At 40.7% G+C, this 27,142-nt stretch overlaps 1 protein-coding gene across 1 annotated transcript; it reads left to right on the top strand.

The window, feature by feature from the left end:
- Nucleotides 1-391: 391 nt before the first annotated feature.
- On the top strand, nucleotides 392-25,655 carry FREM1 (FRAS1 related extracellular matrix 1; the record flags this gene model as incomplete). The annotated part of the gene is made up of 19 exons (XM_009574036.1): nucleotides 392-622; nucleotides 4,935-5,029; nucleotides 5,606-5,907; nucleotides 6,411-6,607; nucleotides 7,265-7,588; nucleotides 9,354-9,462; nucleotides 10,513-10,644; nucleotides 13,260-13,604; nucleotides 14,270-14,412; nucleotides 14,999-15,195; nucleotides 16,404-16,494; nucleotides 17,549-17,716; nucleotides 18,242-18,450; nucleotides 19,285-19,378; nucleotides 19,819-20,071; nucleotides 21,883-22,080; nucleotides 23,308-23,493; nucleotides 24,427-24,623; nucleotides 25,427-25,655. Coding segments are annotated over exons 1-19 (3,700 nt in total), but the record flags the coding sequence as incomplete, so codon positions are not given.
- Between the last annotated feature and the right edge of the window lie 1,487 nt (nucleotides 25,656-27,142).

Raw genomic sequence — 27,142 nt, forward strand, 5'->3', positions numbered from 1 at the left:
TAAGCTGGTGCTTGAAATGAACTGCAATTGTAAGAAATGGTGGAATTTTTTTGTGTGGTTATTCTTTTTCCGCAATAGTTGCTCAATGCCTTATATAATTTTTTCTTTTTTTTTCAGGATTAACAAAACTTAGAAGTATTCTGAGAACACATTCATCATTTTGTCAGGCTTGACCAATGAATTTTATAAAAACCCAAGGATAATTTGAAAGGCCCCTGTCCAAATTTCAGTCAAGGGGTGCATCTTAATAGAAAACATGTGGTGCCTTTTTACATTCAAGTAACATTTTGGTCCCTCATTGTATGGTGAAAATCTGCTGGCGGAGAAAGAGAAGACTTCTTTTGTTAAGAACATTTTCACTGGTGGAAAAGAGCTGGCATCCCCTCATAATATGAAGCCCTTTGAGAAAAGCTGGTTGTTTCTACTGCTGCCTGTTGTACTAAGAGTTGTATGCTCCTCCTTTATTACTGTCAACCTTGGGGTGAAAGTGATGAAGGGACAGTCTGTCTTCCTGTCAGAAGATGACCTCAAATTTTCCATCCCCAGAGAGAAGGACGTCTGCAAAGTAGAAGTTGTGATTAATGAGCCAATAACACAAAGGGTTGGGAAACTAACTCCGCAGGTATTTGAGCTCCGTTGTGGTGATCTGAGTGTCCACGTGTGCGCAGGTGTGGGAGAAACTAGGAAGACCTGCTTTGTTGAATATTTTTTTCGGGTAATGACTAAAAGGCATGAAACTGAATGGCCTGTGAGATTCAGCATTTTGCTAAAAGTAGCCAGCTGACAGACAACTGCACCCCTGAAATCTAAAAGCTCAGGTCAGCCATACGAGTGCATAAAAGGGAGTTCGGTCAGAGTGCCCTTTCACAAGTGGAGAATGGGTATTTCAAAACTTTCAGTTAGGACATATCCTCCTGTCTCTCAGCTGCTTGTTATTCTACCATGGCGGTAACCAGAGCCCCTTGGGTAATGCATAGCCCGCTAGAGTATTTTGCATCTTAGTCATGCAGCCACTACTTAGGGAGCAATTAAGAAAAAAATCATCACATACAATAAGCACATTGTGTACACCATTGTTTGCTCTGCTCTGCAACAGCAAAATTGCTAGCAGATGGCAAATATGTAAAAAAAAAATGTAAAATTTCAAGCTTGTAGGAATAATGAAATGTATTTCACATATCACTGTTCTGCTACTCATTTACCTCACAAATCTCCCCACCTGAGTCATAGCAGGAAGAAGTTGGAAGTAATTGACATGAACATGTAACGGTAGAGATAAAAGATGAATGGTTTAAAAATGAACCATAACCAAATAGTTTTTGTCTATTTTTGAAGAGTTTTGTTAATTGTACCATGCAGCATACACTTATGTATGTTTGTATATGTATATTGTTTTAAACATCATCTCTGAGGTTTCTGGTGGTCTCTGTGAAGGTGGATGCAGGAACACCAGTCTCAGTAGATTTTTCAAAGCTTCTGGCTTGGTCATCATCATTATTTTTGCAGACTATTGAACCAGCACTTGGAAGGAGCAGAGGCACGCCAGGGAAAACAGGAGGCGATGAGCAGGGCAATGTGTGATCTTCTTTAGATGTGCAGTCCCTCTGCTGAGACTTCCCCGGGGCTTGCCCTCTGTCAGCGCAGGGGCTCTGACCATAGTCCCCCCTCTCCACTTGCCCAGTCTAGTTTGACCCATGAAGAGAAAAAGAGAGACTTAATGTCTCACTGCTGGCAAACCTCTTCTGTAGGCAAGCTGGCTGGCTGGCTGAGTGATTTGCGTTCGATTTCTGCCTCAGCCTCTACATGCCATAGGACCCAGGTATTTTGTAAAAGCCACTTTGTCCTTTGTAACCTGACATGCTTCAAGCACAGGGTCAAAGGCAGTTTTCCAGAGACCCCAGGAGATGTGTACTCACCACACTGTAAAGTGCTGCCTGAGCTTTCACCATTCCTGAAAAAAGGTGCCAGAGTCTGGCCCTCGTGGTGCCACTCATGTCCTTTCTACTAGGAAATTCTGCAGCCATAAAATGTTTGTGGTCTGATCTGTTTTACTGCCATTAAAGTGAGTAATGTCCTAGGAATGTATGACAATTTAATTATAAATTGTAATTGAAAAGCATTTGAAGTAGAAAAAAACAAAGCTCAACAGTAATTAGGATAAGATTTAGATCTCCTTTGTCTTACCCAGTGAATTTATAGACAATTAGAGTTGCTTGTTCATATAAAAGGAAAACATATTAGGAAACATAAAACAGATGTTTCTTTTTGCAAAGCAGATTGTGTCTTATACATATATAAAATGACTGTCAGTCAGTGGTAACAGACCTTTGTGGAAAGGTCCTTCATTTTCCATCCCCTTGTTACCAATCAAGAGATGGAACTAATGATGTCTTAGAAAGAAAGAAATTAATTATTTGATACGATAAACCATCTCCTCTGCTGTAGGCAGTCCCCTCTGATATGAACAGGGATGCATCAGCTGAGCAGTATCTCATTGTCAGGTGCACACCAGACCTGCACGTCACCAAAAACCCTACCGACTTTGAGGGCTCTACACTGATTTACATCAGTGAAGAATCTCATCTTCGGTGTACAACATTAAACTAGTGGAAGCTGTAATATGAGTGGCTTTTGTATATAATGTACTTTTTTTTCTTTGAGGTAACGCACCACATAACTACTTCTCTTAATTTTTTTTTCTTTTTTGTAGGATATCTTATTAATTAATCACTAAGAAAGAAAAGATTTTAAGTAAGAAAAAGACATATTTGTTGTTTGTTAAATACTGAAAAATAATGAAACACATATTTCTGTGACATTTGAAAACAATACACAACAGAACAGCCACAACATAGTCAAAACCTTCATCATATGACAGCAACTTTGTTTGTCACAAACTGTTCTTGTCCCTCCTTTCTAAGCAGTCCCAACAAATAAAATCAATCATACTTTCCATAACACCATATATTACGGATTATTCCAAGATTATTTTAGCCAATAGGAAGAGTGGTAAATCCATGTATATGTATCTGATAATCAACTAACACATTACTCAAAAAAAAGAAAGACTTTGTACAATGTGCTTCTTGATGAAAAGTTAAAAGCAGGCAATACATTTAAAAATCACTAGGAATATAGCTTGAGCATCTGAGAATAACTTCAGTGGGAGTGGACACTGCCGGTAATAATGAAAGCTGATAAACTCTAATTATTTTTCCATTACAGAAAGATGCAAGTTCTAATTCTGTGTAATGGCTAGAAAGAAACAAAGGTGACTAGTTCCTATATCCTTTAGAGTAAATCCACGAAGTGGTCATGATGTGTTTCAGTTAACCATGCATTAACAACTACTTTAGGAATTAAAGTATTAGTTCATTTTTACGCTGAAAGTCAGAGCATCCAAAGACTTTCTCTATGCACTGCACTTCCAGTCAACATTTCAGAACCTCACTAAAATCCCCCTTTCATTTCACCATCCTGGGAGAGTGGCTGGTGAGCTGTAGGTAGTTCAGGCAAGCCACTTCATTTTCATGATTCTTTTGGTGTATTTTAAGAAATGACCAGTAGTAAGAAATGACCTCTTCTTTCTGCAAATAGATGTGGTTTGTCATTCAGCCACATATGTATATTAATCCTTATTAGTTATGGCCTCATCAGGTCTATTAGTGAATGCTGAACAGGTTTTACGTCATTCCATAGAAGAACTAATCATGTGTGAATACTGCCCACAAAAACTGAATCAAAACCACATTTAGTTGCACAGTGAGACACTCCGGAAATGCAACGATTAGCTTTTGCCTTTGTGGTGACAACAATATGCCCTGTCTCTCTGTAGATATGAAACATGAGTATCTACGTATGGGCTGTGTAGGGGTTCGCTGTTACCACAAGGATAACATAGACATGGTCTTATCAATGCTAGGAGCTTTCAGCTGGTAAGGTCTATAAAGAAATATAGCTACATGGGAATTGTAATTTGCCAGACTTGCAAATTGGCATACGTGAGGACATGAAAATCCTATGCCCCAGAATCCAAATCCCTGCTCCAAAGAGTGGGTGTGTCAGAACTCTCCAAAGCAATCTTTTTTCCATTTGGGTCAGGCATTTTTCCACATTGCCTTACTTTTGCAAGTCAACAAACCATTAAATAAAACAATCAGCCTGAAAGAAGTGTCTGTCTTAGATGGTTAAACTGTGGCCAGGCTTCTTTGCAAATTTGACCTGTATCAGGTATGTCATAAGAATTAGTCTCTTTTGAATTAGCTGGTGAACACAATATAGAAATTCTGCTTGCTTTTATCCTGTGGGATTACACTGACATTGGGGCTGGTTGTTGGTATGGCACAGAGATGACATCTGATCTGGTAAAAGGCTATTGGTACAAAGTCACTGTTCCAAAATCATGTAACAAATCTGAGCTAGCAAAGTTTCCAACAGAGAAGTTTCACAGGATCATACTTTTGTAGTCCAATGGTAGTGGCTATAAAGCAGGATTTACTGTATAATTAAGCTATCGCCACAAGCAATTTTAAAAGCTAATAAATCTAATATTATACTGCAGGAACTGCTGGCTTTTCAGATCCACTGCAGTTCTCCCACTAAATACAACCGCATCCATAAGTCCACAGGCTGTGGTGGTAGAGAAGTGTGCGCTCAAACTATTTGTTGCGCTGGAGGAGGTACCTGGCAGCCTGAAACTATCACATTTATATGCCTGTTCCCTTGTAGAGTGCCAGCAACCCCACATTAAAGTGCTTGCTCTGGCTCTCACTGGGAGACCACAGAACAGGTGAATACCTATTCATAGAAATAAACTACAGATTAAAAATTTCCTTAGTCTGATGCATTCCTGACAGTCAGAGAGAAGGGGAACAGAAGCTGTGAAGTTAACATCCTTGACAGTGTTGTACTTGTCTATTCTTTCTCCTTCATAGGTTTTTGACTGTCACTTCCTTCCTAATGAAGTCAAATATACCCACAATGGCTGTCCGATTTTAGACGAAGACACGGTCATGCTTAGGCTGTACAGGTAAGCAGCAGCGGGAGATCACATTTCATTGTTACCAGGAGAATAGCTACCCTCAGGAAGAGCAAGCAGCCCATTTTTCATGGTAAAAGCATGTTCTGCTGTATGTATTTAACTACTTAGATCCAGTAGCGGCATCATTAGTCAGCAAGTGACCATCTGTTTACAGAAACATTTGTCACAATGTATTTCAGATATGCTCAAATAATGTTTGTTAGTATTAATAAATATAATGTACTGCTTGTTTGTTACAGAAAACGAGTGATTTTTCTTTTATTATTGAAAGTAACAACAGTACTTTCAGAGCACTGTACGTTCTGTGCCGTCTTGCTGATAGGGACACAGACCTTTGCATATACACAGCGAGTAACCTCTTCCTTCACACAAACACCCTTTTTACAAGTATGAGGAGGTGGGCATCAGTGTCTGGCACCTCGTGGTCTCTGGAGATCTGGGGTTTGAGGGCACATGAGAGAAAGGGGTTTAAGTAATTCAATTTAGCAGATGAGGCCAATGCCAAACTCACAGAGCGACAGAAAATGGGATGACGCATAATTAATTTCCTTCTATGCCCTGCAGGTTTACAGAAAATGAAACGTTTGTAGAAACATTCACCCTCCGTGTGCAGTTACTTGAGCCAGATTGTAACATCATCAAAATGCGCTCCCATGCTCTGGAAGTCCCTGAGTACTATGGTCTGTCCAGGGTGATTGACAAGAATGTCCTCGCTTTTGACTATGACAGGAAGATAAATCTGGATTGCACCATTTCCATAGCCGCTTCAGAAACCCACCTGCCTGCTCATGGCCAGCTCATCACTGGGGAAGTGCAGCAAGAGCAGCTTCGTGGAGATCACCCACAGAGCTTCTTCCCTGGCCCTAGTACGATGTGCTTTAGTTGTTTGCATTAGCAGGTTCAAAGAGATTCAGCAGATTAAGTCTGCAGCAGTGGGTTGCTTCAGATGTGCTGGGTAAGAGTGGGTAATGTGAAGTTTAATGAACAGCTTGAGCTATCATGGAAACTGAAAGAAGTTTGTGTGGGGCACAACGCAGATCACAGATCTGGGTCAGTAATCCCCAGATTGGAGTCTGGTTTTGGCTCCTAGGCATGTGGACCAATGTGACAGCTTTGGGAGTGCCAAAGACTCAGTAGAAACAGCACAGGGAGTTGTTGGGAGGCAGCACCTACCCAACAGATCAAGGGAGGTTGGAGTTGGAAGATGTCAGTTGAAAACAAAATCCTGCAGAAAAAGTTCAGTCAGGAAAGGAGCCCTAATTCTCATCACACTGGTTTTTTATCAGGGTTATCTTAGCTATATGGACAGGCTTCCCATGTCAGTTTCTGCTCTGCAAACTGTTTCACTATTGCTTGTGTTGGGTTACAGAGCACAGCCTGGGCCAGCAGTGCCGAAACGGGAGCTGCATACTGAGACTGGGAGTCGTACACAATACAAAAATGAGCTGCGAAGAATTTCTGAGGATGGGGATTCGATACCAGCACCTTGACCCTCCCTCGCCTGACACTGATTATATTCCTGTGAAGCTGGATCTCACAGACAGCAGAAGCAAAACTCTGCACAAGGTAGATCTTTATGCAACTTTACAATGTCTGATTGTCTTCCTGGTTTTCAAAAAAATTAAATTCATTGTTCCTTTTCACATTTGAAGAGAGATATCGATCTTGAAAGTTTGTTCAGTTCTTACAACGTTGCCAGCTGGGCAAATGAAATGCATTATCTCCATGCCTCTATGCTTAGACCATTATGGCTACAGAGAAACACTTTTGGTTGTTTACTGGCAGACATATGTAGTTTAGCCTGACAGCAAAATTAATTCTGGCATAATTCCACCTTTTTTGTAGAGCATGAGCTGCACTGACTTCAACATACATAGTAATTAATAAGTTGAGCACTGTGTGAACATATTCAGTTAATAATAATTAATGGCTTATACATGTTTCTGTCAGGTAAAGTTATTCATTAAACTCACATCAAATTAAGCAAGTTGTTTCAGCCCAAAATTAAGGACACAAATAAGACTAGTGAACCTGGAAGACCTTTTCATCAGGTCTTAAATATTTACTTTAGGCATTTGCTCATTAAAATGTTTCAGTTTTTCTTTTCAAAATAATTGTTGCTTTAACATGTACCCCAATTAACTATGTGAAGGTAATGGAAATTGAATTTATTTTGTTTGCTTCACTTTGTCCTTTCAGCTGTCTCATTTTTTCCTGTTGTAGACTGAGTATGCATGGCTCCCTGTTCAGATTAAAGGCGCTATTCCTAATCAAATACCCAAAGCTGCCCCGATGGCAAAGTTCATCCTGGAAGTAGACCAATTTATTTTAACCCCCATTACAACCACAACCGTTGATGCTGAAGACAATGAAACTCCAAAGTCCCTGCTTGTATTCAACATTACCAAGCCACCTCCACAGGGCTTCATCACTCATCTATCCGACCATACAAAAGCTGTTGGCTCCTTCACGTGGAAAGATCTCAGTGACATGCTCATTGCTTATCAGCCTCCAAATAACAGCCACACTGAGAGAAGGAATTATGAGGTAACAGTGTAGTGTATGAGTATTTGCTGTTTTTCACCTCCTTAAGATTCGGTAAGCTGTAAAGAAATGCATTAATTTGTAATGGATATTTAAAAAAAAAAAAAAAAAAAAGATGTTTCTCTAACCATATGCGATGCAGGAGCAGAGGTGAAATCTTTTACCACTTTCTCCTATGACTCATCAGCTTAACTGTCTAACACAAATCAGATATTTGTTGCTCACAACTTAAGAATTTATTTGCACTGAAAGATTTTTATCCCCTCCGACTAAGAATATCTAAACAGGATTTTTGGTTCTTTTTTTTTTTTTTTTTTCTAATTTTTTTATGAAGGGAGTAGGCGAATAACACTACTTGTAGATCCAACCTTCCAAGCCTTTGGAAGGATCAGTGGTGCCTTTTCCACATAGCTTTTACCTCTATGTGACAGTACTGATCCCTGTAACGTGTGGACAGATGACATATTAAAAGCCATGAAAGACAGACCAGCTAAATGTCAGGATTGCCTTTTGATCTCACACCCTACTTACTGCGGCAATTGTGGTATGGGGGTAAGAAAAAGGGACTCCCAACAGTTCCTGTAAAAGCACGTCACTAACATAAAGAGCACGATGCAAACAATGAGAGCAGGCTGGTATCTGCAGGGTCTGGAGTAAGTGAGTAAATAAACAGTGCCCCTCTATGAGATCAAGGCTGCAGGAATACATTTATGTTTTATGGGAGCGAACAGAGCACCACTTCTACCTTTTCCGTATTGGCTGCTAGCGATGTTTCTCCCTCCAGATCTGCCACAGAGTGCTGATGGTGAACGTCTCCTACTTTGGGTACAGTGTTGCTTTATTTTTTCAGTAACCAGTACTGCTAGATATTTTGTGTAATTCAGTAGTGTGCCAGCACTCTGAGAAATAAGCAATCGTCTTAAAAAGGAGATACAAGAGGAAGAGAAATGAGATAAAGGAGTATATAGATATGCTGATAGTTATAAAATAAATATCTGATAAGATAGTTAAGCAATAACCCAAACAAAACAAAGTGGTTGGTACTAAAGTAATGAAACTGAAGAGACAGAAAACCAGAGCAAGGTAAGCTGGGGAAAGGGTGGACTGGAAAACAGAGGAACAGTAACAGTAACTTTGGTACCTGATGCTGACAAGGCTTGCCTTTTTTTAACCTTGGCTGTCACAGGAACCCCTTTCCTTTCTGTTTCCTTAGTATGAGGATCAGTCATCCTACCAAACCGCCTGCTCCTTAAGTGCCTCTTCTCTGTTCTGCTTTCAGCATTGTTTGATCACAGGTTCAAGAATTTGACAATTCAAGAGTTTCACAATTCAAGAGTTTGACATTTTCTTTTTTTTTTTTATTTTTTCTGTTCCAGTCCATATCTTTTCTTTCATAATTTTGTGGATCCTACATGTTAAAAGAGCAGGAAATGTCCCTTCCCCCTCTTACCATTACTATTTAAAAAGCCCTATGTTAACAGCTGAGTTAATTGTACCCCAAACAACAGTGAAAATGTTTATCTTTCCCATTAATTTTCACACATTGCAAACTAACTTTCCCAGCATTCACTGTGAAGAGCACAGAAGGCAGATATTTAATTTAGTGCAGAACCTCAAAGGCTCTTTTTAGAAGCTAAATCAAGTTTCATTTTCCAACATATTATCTGAAGACTTTACGATCTCTCAGGTAAGAACACACCAGTTTTGAGGTGCAGCTGGTTTTCAGGCTCTTTTTTTTCAATAATTATTTTGTCTGTTTTCACAACAGGTGGAGTTTGAGGTTCATGACTTCTACTTTGAAAGGAGTTTACCGATCACCATGCATCTCTCTATCAGAACAACAGATACAAACGCTCCACGGATTTCATGGAATACAGGTGAGATCTCTTTTCCACAGTTTATTTTGCCACAGAATTTAGGACGCTTTGATACAGACATTTGACAAAGCTCTAAATTCAGATTTACACCTGCAGTTTAAGGATCATTAAACCAAGGGAGCGTAAATCTACCTTTTCCTTTTATCCATTTTGGGGGGAACATGTTACAATAACTTGAAAAAATCTTAAGTTTTAACTGGAATGAAAAATAAAGGAAAAAGAGCGCTACATGACAATCAGGATTTCTGTATATAGCATTTTCTCCAGAACGAAAAGACATAAAAGAGTATAAATAGTAAAGACAATGTGATGGAATAGCAGTAGTAGGCTAGTGTGTGAGATGGTATTGCCTGAAGTGGAAGTCTGCAAAAATGAACAACTAGAAAAAGAGTGCATGATACACCACCAGCCATTTGGAAACCTTACAGGGTTGAGGCTAATTCCAACAGATTTATAATCTGCACTGGAGAGGGGACAGGCTCTCCCATATAGAGTGAAATGTAAATTGATACTTAATCATCAAAAGGCAAAGGTATAAGATCAAACAATTTCTGAAGTTAATACCAGAGAAAGAGCAGCTTCCTCACAGTAGAAAAGGGAAGGAGCTGAGGAGAGGCCTCATGTCTCCCGGAAAAGCCCCACCTGAAATGACCGTCTGAGTAAAGAGAAGAGATACTGCCCTCCGTCACGGAGATCAATATATATTTTTAAATGCAGACTCACTAAGGAAGCCCAGTGCCCCATTTCAGACATTGTGAGATTGCAAGTGCAAGGCTCCAGTTTGTGCAAATGTCCAGAAACGTGCCTAGCCAGTCTATCAGACCATTGGCAACGAGAATATGTTATTTGTCTGAAAAAAATTCCTTAAAGACAGTTGACTAAGGCAAGTATGTCAGAATAAAAGTTGATATCAAGCTTTTAAGCTAGCCTTGAAATGTCTGTCACAGGTAGGTGTGTAGGTGAAATTAAACATGTTTTTTAGAAAGGTTAGGTGCTGACAGCCTTGAATGTCGCAGACGCTTTGGTGATATAACGCTCTGGTTTTTGCAGGCCTCAACCTCCTAGAAGGGCAATCCCGACCGATCACATGGCAACACTTCCAAATTGTAGACAACGATGACATCCAAAATGTCCGCTTGGTCACAGTTGACGGCTTACAGCATGGGCAGCTCACAGTGAGAGGTAAATCATTTCAACTTGAGGGCCTGGAAACATGTTCTTTAGTGACAACTGGCTACGATAATGTGACAGTCAATAAGACGTTGATAGAGTCTGTCGTGTGTCACTCCCTGCTGAGGGCTGCCAGCATAAGAGACAGATTTACAAGGGAATGAAGGTGTGGAAGGAAATTCCGGGATGCACAGTAAGAAATTAAAAAATTCACAAGCTCATAAAGAAAGTCAGTTGCATAGCTTAGACACTTTTGCAAAGAGTGTATTTATGCTGTCTACATCCTTAAATGGGAGATGCTTGTAAGTCTGGCATTTTGCCTACACACCACTTTGAAAATGAAATTGGTTCTTAGCTTCTTCACTGGAGGTCGATTCAGCCCAAGTGAGCTCATGCAGCTCCCAATGGCGTGCAGCAGGCCTGACGCTGCCGTGTCCCACCAAGGCTGAACGAGGATGGGTAACTCCCAAGGGACAGTGCTGCGATGCCACTGCAAAACACAGAGAAACGCCATGTATTGCCCTGCGTCGCTCAGAGGAAACAAGAAAACCTGAGGCATGACAGTGCTGCTGCTGAAGGCCTCCCCTCCGAAGCGAGGAGCGGGACCCGCACTGAGGGGCATGGCACTGCCCTCCGGCCCTGCTTCCCTGGCCAGGGGCAGGCGGCTCGGCAGCCCCTCCACTCCCTATGCTTCCCCTATGCTCCCCCGGCTTCCCCGGCTACAACCACGCAGGAGGGGGGATTAAAACAAGAGTATTGAAAATTTCAGTATTTAAACTTTTACTTTCTTAACGTGCATTTACATCCCAAAGCTGAAATTTTAAAGAAATCAGCTATGCTTTCATTGAGCAGGCATGACCTAGGGGAAATGCAGTCACTGTATTTTCACTTCTTATATTTTTGTTTGATGATGCTAAGGAAAGTTGGCAAATACAGACAACGTTTGGATACGGTTGTTATTTACTGGCAGCTTTAAGGTTTATTTCAAAAAGTGGCAATTAAATTAGACTTCTAATTCATTAGCCTTCTGCATTGTCAATATTACTAATTTTGCTTTGCAATCTCATGAGTCAGGACAGTGCTGCTCTCTTTGGGAAAATGGTTAGGTAAAAGAAGTCATTCTGCTGTTGGCAGGGTGGAGAGATGGTGCCAGTATCTATGCTGGATTTTTTGATAGTTAATGTATTCATGTAAAATGCATAGCCTAGAGACATAAAGCAAGTATTTAAAGAAAAGGGGAAGGTGGTATTTGGAATTTAGTGGAAACAGAAACTATTCAGAAGTATGGTTCATCTCAGGAAACTACTGCCAAGGAGTTCAGTATCTGCACGATCATCCTCCTGTAATGCTACAAACAGAGACTCTGTGGTGTCAGCAGCATTAGATGGGCTCAGCCCCACAGACGGTGTTGCGGGAGGCTGTGCAGCCAGCCGGGGAGCGGGCTGCAGGCCGCAGAGCAGCAAACCAGCTGCGGCTGCAGGAGCTCAGGGCCCATCTCGTGGTGGCAGTCCCATCCTTGCACGCAGCCACCCGGGTTTCTCAGCCTCCCGTGGGCCAGCCAGGAGTGGATATTTCTTCTGCAGTGACCACGCCTTACTCTCTTTTATGTGTCTGCATAGGTATATGCAAAGGAAACCATCACCACAATTTTTGGCAATTGCCTTTTTTGTCTAGCAAGCACCAAGTGATGGTCAAACTTTAAAGGAAAGCTCGGGTTTAGCCTCCAGCTGCACCATAACTCTAATGCTGCTGGCAAATGCTGTGAGCCACTGCCCACTGAATCAGTGGAGGGATTCCCATTAACTGGTGAATTCCAATGCTTTGAATGCTCTTTTGTTGGATTTGGTAATGCCAGTCCTAGAGCTAAAGGAAAGCCCTGAAAGAAAGAGGTGTGTATGGTGGTGTTCCCTGCCTTCTGTCACCTTTAACAGGTTTTTGTTTGGTGGTGAGGGAGTTATTTCTCCATCCTAAAGTTTGCCATAATTCTCTTCAAGTAAGGAGCAAAGGGAGTGAGAGGATATGTCTGCTGATGTTACACAGCATGGGGGGCAAAAAAATATTTTCCTTGGAGGCCCTTGGGAGATCATCTCTTAGAGCACCAGCTTGCAGTTCTTGAAACCTTTAACCTGCCTGAATATTTGTGTGTGTGCGCACAACATATCTAGTGAAGCAGAGGTGTAAAATTGCCTTATTATAGACAGTAACCTCAATATGCAGAAAAAACAAGACCCACAAATGTTATTTTTTACTTGCAATGAAATGCTGAGCTGTAATTATAAAGCATATTCTTTCTGATGCTTCAAATACATGTAAAATGTTCTGATAAGAAAGTAGAGGTTGAAATTAAAGTGGAAACAGTCGCAGTTAAAAATCCTTAATATCTCCAGTTATCTTTAGTGCAATGGACATTTGGAAGATTTTCTCTGCTACCACCGTTGCAAATTCTGCCTTCTTATTAACTTCCAACTTCTACAAACTTGTTTCCAGTAGGTGAAGTTACATTTGTTTTTTCTAGTTAGAAATGCATTCTCCTTCTCTCTCCCTTAATAACATCCATATTGGTGGAAGGATTCTCCTCTGGGCTGAACTGCACGTTTTTGATGCATTTTCTTCCACTGTTTTGACAGGAGGGAAAGGATTCATGTTCACAGTCTCTGACATTCAGGCTGGAGTTGTTCACTACCATCATGATGACAGTGATTCTACTAAGGACTTTGTGGTATTTAGGATTTTCGATGGCCCCCACAGTATTCGCCATAAGTTTCCAATCAATATCCTCCCTAAAGACGACAGCCCTCCATTTCTTATCAGCAATGTGGTCATTGAAGTTCATGAGGGACAGACGATCCTGATTCAGGGCTCCATGCTTCATGCTTCTGACATAGATTCCAGTGATGATTACATACTCTTTAATATTACCAAACCGCCACAGGCTGGAGAAATCATGAAGAAACCAGGACCAAACTTGATAGGTAATGAAACACATCCACAATAGCATGCTTTTCTTTGTCCCTTCCTTTTTTAACTACATTAAATGTTACAATTAGACAACTTATTTTGGCTCAAGGCAAATCATAGCAGATTTGGACTTCTTTTATTTTAGTGTAAATCCCCATCATTAATTAATGTTGGTCTCTGCACCAGGATAACTATACCTGTGAACACAGTTTATCCCATAATTCTTCCATTCTATTTCCCTACTGTACTTTTCTGGAGAGGGCTGGTCAGCAGTTATTTTATCTGCAGGGATCCCTGACAAGTTCAAAGCTATTAGATGATGCTAATGGTGCTAAAACAGGAAGAAAGCTCTCCTTCCATTTAGTTGAACTCAGAAATTCCTGTACTAGACTGCAGAGGCTGCTAGTCCTGCAAATTCTCTTTTGTTCTCTGAACAGGGCTTTAGGACGGTTTGCTGTGTTGCTTCATTTTTTAAATGATCTTAGAATGAACATAGAAAATATGTTGATGATCTTCAGGAAATGTGGAAGACAATGAGATAACATTTCAAAGGGCTTGCCCTAGTTAGGGTGTGAAAGAGGACATGCTTCACCAGTTACTTGCACAGCTAATGGATAATTTTTATGAATTACTAAAATCATGCACTGTTCAATAGAACATATATTCTTCAATTCAACAGGGTATTCTGTCAGCAGTTTTCTTCAGAGGGATCTATTTAACGGAATAATTTATTATCATCATTTGGGAGGAGAAGTATTTGAAGATTCCCTTGAATTTGTGCTGTGTGATAGCCATGACCCTCCCAATCTCTCAGAGCCACAGGTATGAAACTGAAGCATCTTTGGCGGAGTCCTGCATTTTTCATTCAAATGTCTGGTGATTTTACACCTTCTGACAGACCTTCAAATCAAACTGGTATAGATCTTTTCTGTTTGCCATCACCACAATCATCACCACAAATAACGTTCTTCAGAGCTAGCTCTTGTTCTTGCTTTCCATGGGGTAATTCTCTCTGCCTAGCCGCAGAGAGACAAGTCCATTGCAAAGACATTTTCCTACACTGTAAAATGAAATGTTGAAAGCAAATTAGATTTGGAGATGGTACAAACAAACTAAAGAGCCCTCCTGAAGTCAACTGAGACGAGACTATTTTTTTCATCCAGGAGTCCAACATACTGAATTTAACTTTGCCTTTAATTTAAAAGGAAATCGCTAAGTCATAGGCTTTGCATTTAACTATTGTATATCTCCATTACTTGTGTGTTCATGATATAGCATGACAGCCACATCCTATATCTCATATTCCAGTGATCCACTTACTTCTGTGTGTGCATGTTTGTAAACAGCTGCATGGACACTCTCTTATTGAGACGAATGGCTGCTGATGTTACTGTCTTCCTGATTTCAGGTGATGATGGTGCACGTTATCCCTGTGGACGATCAGCTACCCAGAGAAGCCCCAGGAGTGACCCGTCACCTGGTTGTTAAGGAGACTGAGATTGCTCACCTAACTAAGAAACATCTCCACTTCATAGATGTGGAAGAGCAAGACAGGGAACTCACATACACCATAACCACTTCACCATTTTTCTCTTGCACGCACAGGTAGGTGTGACCTGCCATACCTTTCAGGTGGAACAGGGCAATGACCCAGGGAAGAGAAGCAGCCTCAGTGGCAATAGCATGCTTCTGTCTCAGGTTCTTCACCTGTTTGCTTAAAGTGCAGGTGACAATAGCTGTGTGCAGCTCTCCTGTTGATGATCAAGGGTGAACTAGAGCTGAAAGCAACAGAATAATACAGAGTTATAAAAAAAATTACATAGTTTAGCAAGAAAGAAGGAGGAAAGCACCTGAAATATTTTCTTTCCTTTTGTTGGACTTGCTGGGACTTGACTACACTGGCCTGTGGGATCCTGTACAGCCTTGAGCACAAGTCACAGCACCTCTCCTAACTGATAGAGTGGGGCTGACCTTTGCCTGCCCCAGACTGAGAAGATGAGGTGCTACAGCTTTTTCTAGGATATATATTATTACCATGGCACTGTGAAGGACTCCTTGTCACGGACCAGGAACCTGTGAAGCCAAATGCAGGCAGAAGAGGCTATGGGGGCAGTAGGAGTGTGGGATGAGTGGGTGCAGTAGCAGTTTACATGTCACTGATGCTGTTTCACCATTTGGTAAATTCTTGACACCATCAGCAACAATTTGCTAAATAGAAAAGTTTAAAATACAGCCATTGTATGGTTTAAGCTGAAGATCAACACTTCCAATTTTGGCCTCAAGCAACGAAAGGATCAGTATAAGGCTGGGGGAGAAGGACGTTTAGGTTGTTCCTCTATTCAGTCAAATAGCCATATGGTTATCCAGTTTGCTGGTCACTGCTGTTGGAAAGCTGGCTTGCTGGAAACTGGTTCATTTCAGAAGTGTATAAGATGCACAAAAACCAGAAATATTTTATTTTTCTATGTAAAGATAAATGCAGGTGTGTAAATAATAAGAATGTGATGGGCTAGACTTGCAGGTGGTGTAAATGGTATCTGGGGTGTGCAGAGACACACTTGTAGCAAACCCAGAGCTTGCTTATAATGTATGCAATGGTTTTTCATGACCATCCTGAAAAATATTTCTTGTGATCAGTTCTCTGTGATAATGTTTAAATGAATAACAAGGATAGAAGAAAGAAAAATGTTTTTCCTTTCAATGCAGTTGGGAGTGGAAAGTTAAGTTGAAATGCAAGATTGAGCTATGTGACTGTTGTTTTTCCTGTTCTTCAGTATTGCTAACCAGGATGTGACATATGTATTTTTGTACAGCCAGTCAGATGCTGGGAAGCTGTTTATGGTGGACACCATCCCCAAGCTGGCCAAGGATCCTGCTGCTCTTGCACTGCGGTCATTTACGCAGGTTTGTTACGTTACCTGATACCGTAACCAGTTCTAAACAATTTTAAAAAGTTACAAACGTACAGCTTCTTTTTGACAGGAAAACAAGAGGTGAAAAATGAGGAGCAGTACTATCACAAGCTCTGCTTTAGAAGCTCAAAACTTTGCTAATTCAATTCCAGCTTTTAAAACAAATTCCCATCATGCTTCAGGTTCTGCAATATGTAGACAAAGCTCTCCTTCTGAAACCAGCAGGGGCTGCAGTTGCTTAGGGTAGGCTGAATTTGGTTCCAGCATGATGTTAAGAGGAAGGAAAAAATACACAGAATGTTGAAAATGAGGCCTTGACAGGTACCTGCTTCTTCTCAGTGTTTCCACTGACAGATATGGTACAGGCTGGAACAGGCCTTTTTCAGGATTTTGTTGTTCCGTTTTCATGCTTCTGTGGTTTGACAGAAGTCTTATCATTATTAGTGAGGTGCCCTGTTTTATATCCTGCTGTACGGTTAAGGTTGCATAATGGTGATCATTGCAGTACACAATGAGAGCTCTGAGCCTACAAATCCTTAATCACGTGCCTAATATGGGTGTCCGGATGCAAGATTTTGGTGATTATTTTAGCCTCTTTCACCAGCTTGCCCTCACCTGGGGAGGCAGGATGTGCAGTTTATTCATACTGGTGAGGGCAAATTCAGCTGCTATGGGAGATGTTACATTAAAAGCTGTGCTTTGATGAATTGTTTATTTTAAAGTCACAGTTAGAAAAGGCCCTGGGACCAGCATTCTTAAAGGGCTCCATCAAGAAGGTAAGGCCATTGCCTCTATTATCACTTATAAACTGTGTCTGTATTTTTTGCTACAGGTTTGAGTATTTGAACCTATACTGACCTGATTGTAGCTAAAGATGCATTTAATCAAGGTATTGTCAGTAGATAAAGAGTATGTGCAAAGTTTCTGGAATTAATTTTGACAGTTTGGATCACATCTAATCAGGGGATGAGAAAGGCCCCTAATGTCCTGAATTATGGCTACTCCTGTTATCTCTTCTTACATGCACCCCTCTTCTCTTTTTGCAGCATGCTGTGAACTATATGAAAGTTGCCTACATGCCACCGCTGCAGGACATTGGGCCTGAACCTCAGCAAGTTCAGTTTATTTTTTCCATCAGCAATCAACACGGTGGCACTTTGTATGGGATCTGCTTCAATATCACAATTCTTCCTGTGGACAATCAGGCCCCAGAGGTAGGGTGGTGCTGAAGGTGAGAGGGAAGGACTTGGAAATAGCTTTGAGTAGAAACAGAAATGCAGAGAGATGTCCTGGTCTCACTGAAATAAAAAATAAATCTTCCATGGGATCAGAGTTTCAGTGTCTTGCACATAGCCTGCATTGGGACTGAAGAGGAAGGTAAGTCTGGTAAGTGTGCAGGGTGATTTTTTGTGCTAAATAAGCTGAGGGCTACCTTCAGCGTCTGAGTACAAAAATACATATGTCACATCATGGTTAGCAAAACTGCATCCTCCCTCTTTGTGTTGCCTATTGCCTATGAAGCCTCTGTGAATGGGATCAGGACTGGGCTGCACACATTTGGGCCTACTATTAGTAAATTCCTTAGGTTTTCCTAACACAGCAGAAAAGAGTACAGCCTTTGGCATTTTGGTTTTTAAGGTGTCACACGTCCTTATACCAGAGCAAATTGAAATTGCCCTGTTCGGTGTATGTTTGGAAGCGCAGAAGAAAAGAGAGTTCAGCATTTCTCCTCCATGCAGGTTTTTACAAGCCATTTGAGAGTGGAAGAGGGTGGCCTGAGCCTTGTCACAGAGGGACACATTCTTATCTCTGACATGGACACAAAACGGGAGCATCTCCTCCTCCTCCTGCAGAGACAGCCTCAGCACGGCGCAGTGGAGCTGGATGGCATTCCCATGAATGAAGGCGACAGGCTTTCCTGTGGGGACCTGCATACCCTGGCAGTCAGGTTAGAAGAGTGGCTGTCTTTTTTCTTCTTGCGGTGGCCGAGTCTCTCAGTTGGATGAGCGGAAGCCCTGCAGTGAAGTGGTGCGAAGTGCAGATGCTACAGCTAGCCATGCTCACCATAGCACGGCTCTGGCAGAGCTGCTCCAGGCCAAGATTGCTGGCTGACCCTCGGGACCGCAACGGTCACTGTGGAAGCTGAGCTGTTGTGTGGCCAGGAAGCGGGAGCTAGCGACCATGTCTGATGTAGATAGGTTTCTCTATAAAGCACTGCCCCATGCAGATGAGGAGGCAAATTCTGTATTCAGCCATGCAGTTCCTGTGAAGAAGGCAATGGTTGCCAGCTTTTTTATTTTAAGGAAGTTTTGTGTTTATTAAACTTGGTTAGTTTACAAGAAAACTTGTATTAACATTGATTAACCTAGAGATTAAATTTTTGCTGCTATATTTGTGGCAAGAACAAGATTTGACTTTCTACATGCACGCAGAATTAGAGCTCCCTGACTCTGTTTCCATCTGTTAGTCAAGGAGAGCACCTACCACAGTGAGGACATACATGTTTGGTAGACATCTCACAAGCAGCCAAACCATAGATGACAAAGTCTCAGTGAAACCTTTTTCCCAGCTGATGTCTGTTTTATCTTGGGGGTTTTCTTCTTGTAAGAGACCCCACAAGCCCTCTGAAGACACTCTGATCCAGAATCAGCAGTCTTAGATGGACACCCTTGCACAGGGATCAGCTTTTTATATTGGGAGGAATCCACATTGTCTGGCATGACCAGAAAGCACAGCTTCTTTGTCTGTGTGAAATCTGTGTAGCTCTTTTCTTCTTTCACAGGTATCGGCACGATGGCTCTGAGACTCTCACTGATGATGTCCTCTTTGCAGCCACAGATGGCATCCACTTTGTAGAGTTCATCCTGCAGGTCAAGGTCAGTGTGTTGCATATTTCTGAGAGGAATTGCCTGTGTAGAAGAGTGCAAAACTTGACTTCTGAAAGTCTTCACATTCCCTTGGAAATTGGAAGATATTGGACTTGTTAGGCTTCCATTTTGACCCTAGCTTTCAGGTTTGTGTGCCAAATTTGAGAGGAGATTTGGCTTGTACTAGCTGAAAGACATTTGTGCTTGCTCCAGCTTGGATTCTTCTGTCTGGAATTATTCTCTCTGTACTGAAATATGAGCTATAATTATCTAGTTTGGTTTGCTTTTGTCTTTGAATTTTAATTTTAATTCATTTTGTTCATACAGAGAGTTCAATGTTCTCTGACACTGACACCATACTGCTGGTTTGGACTGGAAAGCAATGTGTTAAAACAACAGGTTTCCACTGCAATGAAAGATAAAAGATCTTAAATTATTTTTCTGATTAGGTGTTGCCTGTGAACGATGAGCCACCTGTTATGCAAACAGGCCTTGTTCCTGTGCTCCACTGCCTGGAAGGTGAAGAAGTGGTCCTCTCCTCGGAGTACATTTATGCCACAGACGCAGACAGTGATGACGTGAAACTGATGTTTATGCTGGCTCGCCAGCCCTACCACGGGGTAGTGAGGAAAGCTGGTGTTGCTGTGGATCGTTTCTCCCAAGCTGATGTCATCTCTGGTTTAGTCACATATAAGCACACTAGTAAGTGAGTTAAGGACAGAATTGGACTGGAAGGTCATCAGAGAGTTTTTGGCAGAAAATCTCAAACTGAATCCATATAATCTTTGCAGAAGCTCAGAGCCACATGTGTTGTGATTAGGGAAAAAAGTAAGCTGGCTTTGAAAGAGGGCTGATGATGTACAACTTCCAAATGTTTTAATGTGTTCTCCAAATCCCTGTTTGAACTGAAAATTATATTCTAACAAGTACACGAAAGCATCATAATCCTGGAGGATCTCTTTCACTGTTGCTGATAAAATATCTTTGGCCTTTTTGGCCATTATTAGGTACAAAATAGGTACTATTAAATTAGGTACAAAATAGAGTCTTTTTATTTGTTTCTTGACATTAAAAAAAAATCTTTGACCTTTTTCTGTAGTCATGTTTAGATAAAATAATGTAATGCTGTAAATGAGGATGCCGAGTTTTAATAGAAAACTGCTAACAACCTGAGGTACTTTTTGCTTACCTCCCCAATCTACATGGATATCCACTTTTGGACAGTTTATAGTCTTTCTGTACCACAAGACAAACGATGTTCAGATTTCCTTCAAAAGAACCACAGTGCTAAAAAGATGTTATTTTGTGGTTTTGACTTTAAAATCCCAAAATACTTTTTTTTTAATTACTCACAGAAACCAAGAGCTGGTTAACCCCCTTTCTTACTTAATTTCATCCTTTCAGTAACATTAAAAGGGTTCTCTTTTCTACATCTCTGATGACAGCTTTAGTCTTTTTTTTTTCAAAGGCTCTGGTTTTCTGTGTAATTAGTCTGTAATTTTGTGCTAGCATGGAGAATATATGTGATATTTTCAGGCTTGGCACTGTCTAAAAAGAAAAGCTGGTATTTGAGAAGAGAAGGAAGTACTTGATTATGGCCACCCATAACAAACTTCTAAAGATATCAGGAACATTATTCAATGGCAGTGTTTTGCAGAGGCACTGAAGGGCAGAAGCTGACCTTAAAGGTCATTCCCAAATTTCTACACACTACATGCGCTGCCAGTAGATATTGCAAGAGAGCGTGGGAGTCACTGCCTTCCCTTTGCAGACAGCTTATTAGTAACATCTTGCAGCAATGCAAGACACAGACTGCCAGAAGTGCTGACAACTGGAATACACTCAGCCACAGATGCTTCTTGCAAGGGGTGGTAGTTCCCAGTCCTGTGTTGTATCAGCCCACATTTTTGGACATGATTACGTATAGGCATAATATACAGTAAAGTAACAAAGCACAGCCCTTGTTATAGTCCATTTCGTAGGGATAAGAGGCGTATAGGAATACATGCATTTCTTGATATGCAAAACTGTTTTTTGCTGGAAGAGATTACCACTTGTCATAGAGAGGGTACATATATAAAAGAAAGATCTTTTCCTACATTCTTTGAGAAGAAATGCAGGAAAAAACCTCTCTTTCTGCACAAATGTATATTTTGCATGTGCCTTAGTGCACAAAGAATAGAATCATGAGGACTATAAGCAATTTTATTACAATTACAATATAATATTTTAACATTGCGATAATAATATTATAACTATTAGTAATACTAACTTAGTTATATACTTTTCTACATCTTTTTATTCTAGAATAGAAGTAAGCTGGTTAAAATTAATTATGAACAACAAACCAAATCCCTAACTAAACAGCACCCCCACCAGCCAGAATTAAGAATTCTAGTAATTTTGCTGTTTTCTTCTGATTAGAATACTGCAGCTTGTCCTTGCAGGATACAAAATTATTCTTCATGAAGTTCTGGTAAAATATTTCTTCTGAACTGCAACATTTTTTCCAGGTGGAGAGATTGGCCTGACTCCTTCCATTGAGATCTTAACCTTTGTTGTCTCTGACGGTGAGGCTGGCCTAGATGTGAAAGACTGCTGTTATGATGGACCTCTTCCTCCTCCAGTTCCACTTCACGATCCATTTCCAGTATATGACCTTAACATCACTGTACTGCCAGTGGACAACCAGCCTCCATCAGTTGCAACTGGTGAAAGCTTCCTCTCACTATAGCATTATAATGTGGGCTATGCAGTACTGTAATGGCTAAAGACTCGGGGGTTTTGTTTGTTTGTTTGTCTTTTAGCATCAGAAAGAGTCAGCTGAGATTAGCATACAAAAATTTTGGATCAGAATTTCCATCAATATTTTTTTTCTTTTGCTAGTACAGTGCAACCACCAAATTCAGCTGCAGGTACAAGTATAAGTAACTGCTTGTGGCTCTTCAGGTGCATGTTTAAATCATGTGGTTAGAGATGACAGTGCTCAGATCTGCTCCCCTCCATCTATACATGTCCATTGCTGCATATGTCTGGGTAAAAGTGATCGATATCTTGTCCCTGAACTTAGGTCCAGACAATTATCAGGTTTATACAATGCAAAAACATAAACATAAATATCTATCTACCTCTGCATGTAAAGTATACAAGAGAAATTTAGACGCTGGCCCTTCTATGAAGGGAGAGAATCTTTTATTACCTATATTTAACTCTGTTAGTGAATAAACACAAATCCAGGCTATATATGTAAGGGATCAAATTAATAGATGTGAAGCCACATTTTCACTAGTACTCTTCAGGATCAAAAATACTCAGTTAAAATGGAATAGTGTCGGTAATGTACATTTAGTCCAACAACAGCCCATTGTGTGAAATTTCCACTGACTTCCTGAGCTTTGGATGAGGTCTGTAGTATACATACTAAAGGTATGCTTTCTGTATGCTTGTTTTTTTCAATGTCATTTGTTTGTAAGCATTATGTATATGTTATGTATCTCAGAGAATATTTAAACATATGTATGAGTAGTTTTGTAATTTGCAGGCTCTCACCCAAGTAATGTTCTGGAAATGAAGCATTGTCCCAGCAGGGAAATTAAGCAGTGATGCATGAAAAATTGTTCATTATGAGCAATTCGTAACAGCTCTCATGTAATTAATGCTCTGACAAACAGAGGCAACAACTGATTTCGAGCAGCACATAAACCATACGTAATAACTTACCAGTAAAATAATTTCATGATTCCCTTCCTCTCTACTTACATGATCACAAAAGTAGAGTTGGTGGTGTAAGCAGAGAAAAAAAAATCTAAACCAAAATCCCTCATAACTCAATATTTGTTGTCTTTTCCCCCTTAGTTATTATTTCCATTCTTGTTAACAAAAACAACAGTAAAATGAGCTAAATAAGCAACAATGCTTATCATATTGTTTGTGTGCAGGTGCAAGGTTTGTGGTGGAGGAGGGCTCCTCAGCAGCCCTTACCACCAACCATTTGTTTGCCACTGACCCTGACACCACTGCAGATGACTTAGAGTTTGTCTTGGTTTCTCCTCCCCAGTTTGGTTACATTGAAAATATACTGCCTTCTCCTGGGTTTGAGAAAAGCAACATTGGTGTAAGTATAGGTAAGTCTTAACGATGTATGGTAATCAAGCAGATGAAATATAGAGGGCTTGTGGAGGGCTGTGAGATGGGCTCTGGTGAAGTAGCTGCAGGTGTGTGCATTAATATGGGCTTATTGACGAAGGCAGGTGCTGGCAGATGAAGAGCAGTGGGACTGTGTGGGAGGAGTTCAAAGGGAGACCGGAGCTCTGCAAATGTGAAGAATTGGCACTTGAAGTAAACAAGCCAATCCTTGTTTTATGCATTCCAGCTGCAATCTATTAGAAGTGGTGATATAAGACATTAATCTGCTCTCTCTGCCTCCCCCTGCACTCTCCCATGCAAGGCTCCTGCACTTCCCTTCACCTATACTTCTGTCAATTAAATGCTGTAGCAGAGAATTTGAAAAGCCTGTGTCCCATGTTAGTTTCCAAGGCAAAGCTACAAAAGTGAAAGAGATGGTGGTTGACTTGGGTCTCTTCCCTTGTCCACCTTCAAACGTTGTAAGGCAGTTTCATCCTCAGCAGAACAGATTGTGGCATGCTCTGTAATGCTACCAGCTTTTACAAGTGTCACCAGCTGGACACCCAGAATCACCGGGTCTTTTGTTCCCCATTTTCCTGGTCTGTCAGTCAAATAACAGTCAATGTAATTACTTAGACCTCAGATCTTTTCCTACCTGTTATTTGGGTCTTTTTATTTGGGCTCAGTTCTGCAGTATGAAGTTGCACAGTTCCACAAGAAGCAGAAGGATGCATTTTTGTTTCAGGGGAAGGGCATGTGTCCTGTGGTAACATGTGCAGTGTAACTCTTTCAGCCAAAAAATGATGGAGAACTTACAAAATCCAAGTTATTTGTTCTCTGAAGAAAGACATACTTTCAGATTTTTTAATGATACGTAAGTCCAGAAAGCAGGAAAAGATTGTGCTAACTCATAATCTGTTTAAAATCTCTAGCTTCGTTTCAGCTGAAGCACCTGAAAGCCCTGAACATAAACTATGTACAAGCCAGGCACATGCGAATGGAGCCAACAGCAGACCACTTTGTACTTTATGTCACTGATGGGCTGCATCGCTCTGCAGAGACTCCATTTTTTGTGCTGATCAGCCCAACCAATGATGAAGTCCCAGAATTCATAGCAAGGAATATTACCGTAAGGAAAGAAACCAAATGCCTGTCATAGAGTTATTTTATACCAGAAAACACTCTTCAATATAAATAAGAGCATTGTTCTAACTCCTGTTCCTCTGCATCTTTCCCTTATTTTGTGTAGTTCAGTCTAGTTCAGGAAACAGCCCAATTAAATCCCATTTAAACCTGTAAGACAGAGCTTCAGTGGGAATGGAGCAGTGCACAGCTCAGTTTGGTAACTTGCAGTTAAGTAAAAAAAGGCTCAAATCTTTAAACAAGTAAGTCAGCTAGAAAGCAGAAGGATTGTTATGCTTCTTCTGGTTTCTCAAGAGCTTTTATAATTTTTTTGTAGAGGTTTTTTTTTTTGTTTCTGGCATAGCCTCTCCCCTCTCTGAAGACTGCTTTTAATACAAATAATAATTCTGTGACCACCATGCTAGGGCAGTGTAAGCTTATATTACTGTAAAGTATGTGTATAAATTTATATGCATCCATATTTTTATATATATTTATGTATTTAAAGGCTTTCTCCTCTGTGCGTTCCCTAGCACTTAATACAAAGTTTACTTACTTAATAGCTTTAGTATTAATCGGGGCAGATACCAACTCCTTATCTCACCTTCTCTTTTCATCGCTAACAATTTGCTACTCTATGTCTCTTAAACTAGTTGAAATCAGTAGCTGGTTCAAAAGCTACTGGGAAAGGGGTGGAGGAAACAGAGAGATACACTCATACGCAAAAATACCGTACTTAGGAAACGATGCTAAAATTCTATAATTTCTTTTTATGTAAAAGAATTGGACATTTTTTTCTTTCACGTTCAGGTTCAAGAGGGGGAGATGAAAGAGCTAGATCTCTCTGTTATCAATGCGGTTGACCTGGATGTGCCTCAAGACCATTTGGTATTTGGGGTTGTGCAGAGGCCGTGGTACGGGTTCCTTATTAATGGAGTTCATGGCAATGATATTCTACACTATAAACAGTTAATTAACCATGACGACCACAGCCATGGGTTGCTTGTTCATGACTTTTCCATGGAGCTACTGAAGAACGGTAGGTGCAGCATTCTTCTGACATTGGTCTTTCATTCCTTTAACGAGGCAAGGTGGCACAGTAAGAAACCTTCACAACTTACTTATTCACTTGCCTTACGTGTATTTCTAAGACAATGTTTAGGAGTAGAAGTTAACCTATTTAATGCTAACGTTATCTATTGATTTTAGGAACTGTCAATAAAATCACTCTCAGAGGCCTACATGTCAGAAAGGGTAGTAATATGACTAGGGGGGCCATCTGCCCTGAAAAAATAGAGGGAGTATTGTAACATATCAGCAAACAGATTTCAAAATGTTTGACAGCACCTAGAACAGAGATAGGAACTGATTTAAAAACACATTAACTGATCATGGGGTTAAATATTGCTCTAAATGATCACAGAATCATAGAATCATAGAACAGTTTGGGTTGGAAGGGACCTTTAAGGATCATCCACTCCAACCATAGGCAGGGGTATTTTTCACTACATCAGGTTGCTCAAAGTCCCGTCCAACCTGATCTTGAACACTTCCAGGGATGGGGTATCCACAACTTCTCTGGGCAACCTGTTCCAGTGTCTCACCACCCTTATTGTAAAACATTTTTTCCTTATGTCTGATCTAAACCTACCCTCTTTCAGTGTAAAACCCTTGGCCGTTGTCCTGTCACTAGGGGCATTGGTAAAAAATCTCTCTCCATCTTTCTTATAAGCCTCCCTTATACGTTGAAAGGCCGCAATGTATACCTTCATCATACCTTCATATACCTAATGATACAGGTATGAACTGGGGGTCTATAGCTTAGCATGATCAGTTAACCTGCTTTGAAACAGCAAACCTCTTTCAAGTACATGTAATCAAAAAGTGTATTTAGTACTGCCAAGACTATGGCGGATTCTTCCAGACTGTGGCCATTTAGTGAAATATGGGATCTATCAATATAAAGAGGTACATGAATTCAATCCTGCCACTCAGATTGCAGTTCAGCCCTCAAAATCCGAGGAAAGATTTTTCTTCTCTCTGCCTGTCTACTATGAACCTTCAGAAATATCATGTCCCCAAATTCCTCAGCCTTTCCAAGTCCTGCTTTTGACTCTCTCCCAATTGCTTGGCTTTTCTCTTTTCCTGTCCACAATGGTGACCAAGCCATCTCCGGCCCAGATCTTCTGATTGTCCATGGTCATAGGCACAAGGCCAGTTGTCCTTCCCAAGGCTTGTTTAAAGCTCCCTGAGGATTATTTAAGGCACAAAAAAGTGTTGCCTGATAGTCTCACCCTTTCTATAGTCCCTGTTAAAATGAATTGGAATGAGGAGAGGAGAAGAAATGTCCCTTTTTCAGACAGACAGAGACCCTTTTGTGAAGGGAGTCATTCCTTACTCAGGTCAGGCTGGTGTCTTTGGGTCAACAGTATATGGTTAGATTAATGAACAGCAGTGGCTCACCAAGCTCATCTTCTGGTAGCTGAAACAAGCTTGCTGTGACCACGGCATATGGGGAGGGGAGAT

This window comes from Fulmarus glacialis, unplaced genomic scaffold (genome assembly GCF_000690835.1).
Source record: "Fulmarus glacialis isolate BGI_N327 unplaced genomic scaffold, ASM69083v1 scaffold37283, whole genome shotgun sequence".
Taxonomy (NCBI): domain Eukaryota; kingdom Metazoa; phylum Chordata; class Aves; order Procellariiformes; family Procellariidae; genus Fulmarus; species Fulmarus glacialis.